General features: G+C 38.3%; 1 protein-coding gene across 1 annotated transcript in view; it reads left to right on the top strand.

Moving 5' to 3' along the window:
• FBN2 (fibrillin 2) overlaps positions 1-6,948 on the top strand; it is a 122,383-nt gene that overhangs the window by 34,760 nt on the left and 80,675 nt on the right. The window contains exons 12-13 of the mRNA XM_010291203.1: positions 3,680-3,805; positions 6,816-6,941. Of these exons, the coding sequence (XP_010289505.1) occupies positions 3,680-3,805; positions 6,816-6,941 (252 nt within the window). The remainder of the gene's footprint in view (positions 1-3,679; positions 3,806-6,815; positions 6,942-6,948) is intronic.

Here is a 6,948-nt window from a genome sequence, read left to right as displayed (position 1 = left end):
GCATGAACAGAATGAGACCCTCTAAGCATTATACTTAGTAACAGCCTACATAACTTTTAAAAATAGAACTATAATAAAAGAAATTCTGTTTCTGTTCAGTACTGGAAGTGTATATGCATAGTTTTTGCTTCTCTATGAGCTCATTGCTTAACATATTGCCAAACTTACAAGTAATTTGAAATCTGTCGAGTTTGTAAATTCTCTTAGTTTGCTTTTCACTGAAGTATACAAGGTCCATTTGAAGAATCTCTAAATATTTTAGAGAAATAATGGCAATGTACCATAATATTCTTGTACAAACAGCATCTTACCATGAGAATTTGCATGTAGTCTGGTAGGGAGGTTTTATGTTCTTTTGGATACATGAAAAATACAATTTCTCACTTAAAGCATAAAACCAATTGTGTTCTCTACCAACTGCATGATAAAGACTATGATCTCTCGGGCGTTCATGTCTCAACTAAAAACCCTCTTTGTTTAGGTTTTTTAAAGAAAACCCTAGTATTTTCTGTACATCTTGTGCAGTGACCTTGCAGACAATTTTCTTGCTGCAACTCCTACCACTGCTTATACCAAGGGACTTTGTTTGCCAATTCCATTTCCTAAAGGAAAGGAATACTGATCCCACACTAAGTCCCTAATAAAAATTCTGTTGTGTTGCTCATGCACCCTCATTACTGAGAGTGAGCGGGAATACACTTTATCAGTGAAGCTTTTGTCACAGAGATTTTATTTGGCTTTTAGTTGACAAATAGCTTCTTAATTAGACTGCAGTCCATGACCACATACCTACTCCTCTCATTCAGCTTGTGACTAACAAGCGCAAAACCTTCATGTCTTCATGTGAGAGAAATCTGGACATAGGTGAGGACAGAGATTTTGCAGTCTGGTTCAATATAAAAAGTTACAGGAAGGGCTGGACCTTCTGAAATCATTAATTTGATAAGGAGAGATAGATTCATGAAATTGTGTGGCATGTCCCCAAGATACAAACAAGTTTACTAAACTACAGAAAACCTTTTACTCAAAAGAAAACATAAAGCTGAAATATTGTGTTAATTCGTATTTTCTTATGAAATTTTTGGATGCCTCATTGCTTTCATTTTAATCCAGGGGTAGCATGATTTTTCCAAATGGATATCTGAGGATATGTAAATCATGATCTAAACTGTACTATGATTAAAGAGGAAATGTCCTTTATAAAAAGTTGAGCAGTACAAATATAAAACAAGCTTTTTTGTGAAGTCACAGCTAGGCCAGCACCCCTACTGTTCTTTCCAGGGTTTGGAAAGGGAACTATTTAAAGTAATGGACTTACCATATGGGAAGAAATAACTTAATATTGAAAAACCCTCTTTTCCTCAGATGCAAAAAAATACTAAAACTAGCCTGTTCTTGTCCTTATGGTTCGTATGAATATTTTGGAATTTTCCAACTACAGGAGAAATTCTAGATGGGACTGTAAATTTAGGGAATGTATCTCATTCATCATTCTATTCTCTTGATCCAAGAAAAAATTTAGATTTCCAACAAGTGCTGTAATTTCTGTAAAACTGAGTATGCTGTGGTATTGACCTATGCATTAGTCTTGTGTTAGGAGGAGTATTTGTGTCACCTAGTAATTTATAACTTCTTACCTAGACCCTTAAACCACAGCCACTGAGTGCACAGGACAGATATTTTGCATCAAGGTATTCTTACAAACACATAGTTCCCTATTGATTTAGATAGAAAGGGTGTCTTGAGGTCATCCAAGCTAACCTTCTGCTCAGAGCAGGGGTAACTTCAAAGCTGAACCAGGTTTCTCAAGGCCTTGCCCGGTGGAGTTTGGAAAAGCTCCAAGGATGGAGTTCCCATAGGCTCTCTGGGCAGCTTGCGCTGGTGCTTCACCACTCTCATGGGGAAGGATTGGTTTCCTGGTGTTCAGCTAAAATTTCCCATATTGTAACTTGTAACTGTTGTCTCTTGCCCTGTCATTCTGTAACTCAGAGTCTGGGTCCATGTTTTCTGTAACCGTCTGTTAAGATCAGAGAACTGCTATTAGATGTCCCTCTCATCTTCCCTCTTGCTGGCTAAAGAAGTCCAGTTATCTCAGCCTCTTCTCATACATCAGGGGGACATACATGAGGCAGTCCTGCTAGGGGACTTCAGTCACCCTGACATCTGCTGGAAAAGCAGCACAGCAAGCTGTATGTAGTTCAGGAGACTCTTGGAGTGCACTGAGGATAATTTCTTAATCCGGGTGATAGACAGCCTAGCCAAAGGAGAAGTGTTGTTGCACTTGGTGGAACTCATGGTCTTAAGGGGTATGGGCAAGGTGAAGAGTAAAGCTAGGACCCTGAATTTTAGGAGAGCAACTTTCAGTTGCTTAAGGAATTATTGGATGGGATAATGGAGCAGAACAGAGGTGGCAGCTCTTTAAGGATGTTTTCCTTAGATCACATGAGCTCTCGATTCCCATGTGTCAGAAATCAGGCAAGCAAGGCAGGAAACCAGCATGGCTGAGTAAGGACAGAACTAGTGACAACCAACATGGAGAAGGCTAAGGTACTCGACAATTCTTTTTGTCTGCATTTTGACTGGTAATCACTTTTCCCATATCTCTTAAGTCTCTGAACATCAAGGTAGGGAATAGGGGAACAAAGTCCCTCCCATCATAGGAGAAGATCAGGTTCAAGACCACCCAAGGAACCTGAACATACACAAGTCCATGGGACCTGATGAGATGCATCCCAGGGTCCCGAGGGAACTGGCAGATACATTTGCTAAGCCAGTCTCCATCATATATGAAAAATGTCAGTCAGGTGAAGTCCCGGTGAGTGCAGAAAAGGGAATATCACACCCATTTTTTACAAAAGGGTAAAAAGGAGGACCCACAGAACTACCAACCAGACAGCCTCGCCTCCGTGCATGATAAGATCATGGAGCAGATCCTCCTGGAAGTTATGTCACAACATGGAAGATAGAGGTGGTTAGAGACAGCCAGCACGACTTCGCCAAGGGCAAATCATGCCTGACTAATTTAGTGGCCTTCTACAATGAAGTGACTGCACCAGTGGAGAAGGGAAGAGCTACTTACATCATCTACCTTGACTTCTGTAAGGCCTTTGTTACAGTCCCCCACAACATTCTTCTGTCTCCGCTAAATTGGAGATAAATGGGTTTGATGGATGGACTGTTAGATAGGTGAGGAATTGGCTGGATGTTCATGTGCAAAGAGTTATGGACAATGATGGAATATCCAAGTGGAACTAGTAACAAGTGATGTCCCTCAAGGGTCCATACTGGGACCAATACTGTTTAATGTCTTCATCAATGACATAGTGCGATTGAGTGCACCCTCAGGAGGTTTGCAGATGACACCAAGCTGAGTGGTGCAGTTGATTTGCTGGAGGCAAGAGATAACATCCAGAGGGACCTTGATAGGCTTGGGGAGTGGGCCCATGTGAACCTCATGAAGTGGCCCAAAACTAGACACAGTATTCCAGGTTTGGCTTCACTAGTGTCAAATGGAGGGGAATAATCACTTCTTTCAGCCTTCTGGCTGCACCCTTGCTCTACCCTTGGTCTGAATGACAGCCCCAACCTCCAGTGAGTCAGATGTTGTCCACGTCTATCACATGATCAGGTTTTTCATATCTTTCAGTATCTGGTTATTTTCTGTGATGTGTTAATGCAGATATTAATGAGTGTGCATTGGATCCTGATATTTGCTCCAATGGAATTTGTGAAAACTTACGTGGCAGCTATCGTTGTAACTGTAACAGTGGCTATGAGCCTGATCATTCTGGAAGGAATTGTGTGGGTAAGTTGCTTGATTATTTTATTATTGTTGAATAATTCATCACTATATTGATGCTAATGTGGATTGACAGAATTTAGGTTGCAAGACATGTACTTCTTAAAGCTACAATGAAAATACAAACAATCTCTAATGAAACTGCTTTTCTCAGTCACTGCATAGCTAATATTCTTACTGGTGTATTTTTCTGTTATTTGAGGGGGGATATTACTGCTAGTGAGAAGTGTAAGCAGGATATCATTGCAGGTCAGGAATTAATTTTTTCAAAAGCATGGATCAGTTTGTATTTTATCTTAATGTATAACACTCGTCAAGACCACCTAAAAAGCATCCCTTCCAAGGCTTGATCATATTGACAGCTCAAGGTTATGATTTTGCACAGTAAAATGTAACAGATGGCTATCATTATCATAACAAATGATAACTGGTGGCCTGTGTAGACGGTCTCTGTGGTATGCGATAATTCATGATGTCCCTCAGTTACACAAGTACAGCAGAATGGTTTGCTGCTTAGCTGCATGCTAAGCTGATGCTCTAATTTCTGAAAGCTTCAGCTCATGCAGGAAGCAGTGGCCCCTCTTAGGATTTCACAAACCATATCTGAACAGTGGGCTCAAGTGTAAGAGCTGTTAATTTATTTTTCAAAATTTCTGGTCTCTGGTATACAGGACTGATTCATTTCAGAAACTTTTAATTGACATTTGTAGTTTGGTTTAGGTTTATACCAGGCCGTTATTGCAGTACCTAAATACATTTTCTGCAAGCATTTAGGAATACCCAACAGAAGATACCTATGTTGTATGTTTTGCTCTCTGCCTAATTAATGTTGTTATTCATGGTCATACATGAAATTCAGTGTTTTTTTTTTCTTTTGGGAATTCTTACATGCAAAAAAAGTGTATTATACCACAGGTACATTGTACGATAATATCGCTTATAGTCCTCTTACAGTCCTGTAATTTGAAACAGTAAAGTGAAGTTTGTTTGTATTAAAAGCTAGTGGAAATCTATCTGAAACCTTTAGGCAGTTTTAAGTATTGTCCTACCATCTGATGTGTTTATTTTGGGAAATTATTGCTCTCTATACTTAAAGGTTTACTGACCTATCACTGGTGTTTGTGGTCAACAAAACCCTGTCATTTTTGGTAGGGAAAACCTGTACTATGTAACTGTGGTACAATTTTAATACCAAACATTCCTACCTAGTGATGCAAAGCAAACACAAAGTAATAAAAGTGTTTCTTTTCATCTGCTTGACTTACAGAATTTTACAGCTAGTTACTTTCTAAAGGCCCTAAATATGACCTTTTGGCAGGGAAGGCACTGCGGCAGAAAACTGTCAGTGTTTTTTTATGTTTCACATAATACTCCTTTTCCAAATGGATTTTATGGCAAGGGATTTTATTTATCTAGTTACACCTGGGATTATGTAAGTGCTAATATAGGTATATGTCTGTTCAATTATTTAAATAAAAATACAGCGTGTTGACTGTGAGGATGCATTTATTCTTAGATAGGAGAGCTTTTACACAAAAGAGTATAATTATGAACACTTAAATAAAGGGTTGAACTGTTTTAATTAATGATACAGATTATGAGCTGCCAGGAAATAAAAATGGTCATCATACAGAATGCAGACAGTATTTTTGTCAGTTTTAAGTATTTTTGGAGGATGGGCTGTGTTGTTCCATGTTTTTACAGTGCATGTCACAATAGATTGCAGTCCAAATCTGAAGTTATTCAGTGAGATTCTAAGGAAATAATACGTTCGTAACACTTCTAGTTTGGATTAAAGGACTGTATGACAAAATTAAAGTCTATTGCTCTTGAAAATGTCAAATTCCAAATCCATTCTCCTTTACTTAGTTAAAATCAGATGAGGTTACATTATGGACAGGTTAGTTTAGAAGAGCCTCTTTACAGCTGCCAAACTTAAATCTCGGATTCATTGTCTGGGGAAGTTCAGGCTTTACTGTCTGAACCCTAAAGGAACTTGTAAGCATAGCTTGCAAAATACAACGTAGTTGGGAAACCAAAAGCCTCTAGATTGTAATTATATTGTATTTCTGTTTTTCTTTGTTTTTAAACTTAAACTTTCTAAAAAATCTAGTTGATATAAGATTTCAGTTGCAGTGTTTAGTTTGGGAAATCAAGCAGTCAAAATATAGGAGACACCCTGAAGTAGGATAAAAGGTCAGGTTTATCATGGCTTATCCTGTCAGTACTATTATATAAGGCTAAGTATTTGTGATGTGTGATGGGCATTAAAGGAAAGTAGCTTAATTTTTTTTTTCTTTTAAAAAATAAACAATAGGGCAACAAGGAAGATTGATTGCTTTTGGTTAACATTAACTGCATTATTTGCAGTTAATGTAAATGGAGTTCAGGGAGTAATGTTAATTTATGGGGTTTTCCTATTCAGTGTGCTTGATATCCTGGTCTTAATCACAGGGGGTTTTTTAAATATAGTATACTTCAGGAGGGGAGGTACATATGTGAACTCTTGAGATGTCTGCCATACGTGAACTGTATAATTTAGATTTTAACACGCATACTCATTTCATGGATAACAAAATCATAAAACAGGATTAGAACAGTAATTTAACACACCGTTATTTATCTGTTAAAAAAAAAAAAAGAACTAAAATTCTGGTTTCAAAGCAAATAGACCTTTCTGAAGTTGTCATGGTAATATAGTCATATAGGTGACAAAGATCCCAGGGTCATTCCAGGAAAACGTAACTATTATTTTAAGAGTAACCATGAACTATTTTTAGAGCGTGCTAATGAAAAACTTGAAAACGGAACACAATTTTTGATAGTAAGAATGTGAAAATTAATTACACTTTTGAAACTAAGAATTGGCATTTTCCCTTGCTCAGGCGCTGTTGTAGAAAGATGCATATCCCACAACCTAATTGTTGCTGTACAAAACAACAGGGGCTACCTGGGGAGGTGAAGGCATCTCATGGCATTTGCACTCATTGGTATGTCTTAACTCATCTTTTTGCAGACGTTGATGAATGTTCAGTGAATGGGCTGCTGTGTGATAACGGCCTCTGTCGAAACACCCCTGGAAGCTACAGCTGCACTTGTCCCAAGGGTTATGTGTTCAGCACTGAGACAGACACATGTGAAGGTGAAAG

Source organism: Phaethon lepturus, unplaced genomic scaffold, assembly GCF_000687285.1.
Source record: "Phaethon lepturus isolate BGI_N335 unplaced genomic scaffold, ASM68728v1 scaffold5547, whole genome shotgun sequence".
Classification (NCBI taxonomy): Eukaryota; Metazoa; Chordata; class Aves; order Phaethontiformes; family Phaethontidae; genus Phaethon; species Phaethon lepturus.
Note: the sequence above shows the minus strand (reverse complement) of the source record. Positions and strands in the feature narration are given on the sequence as shown.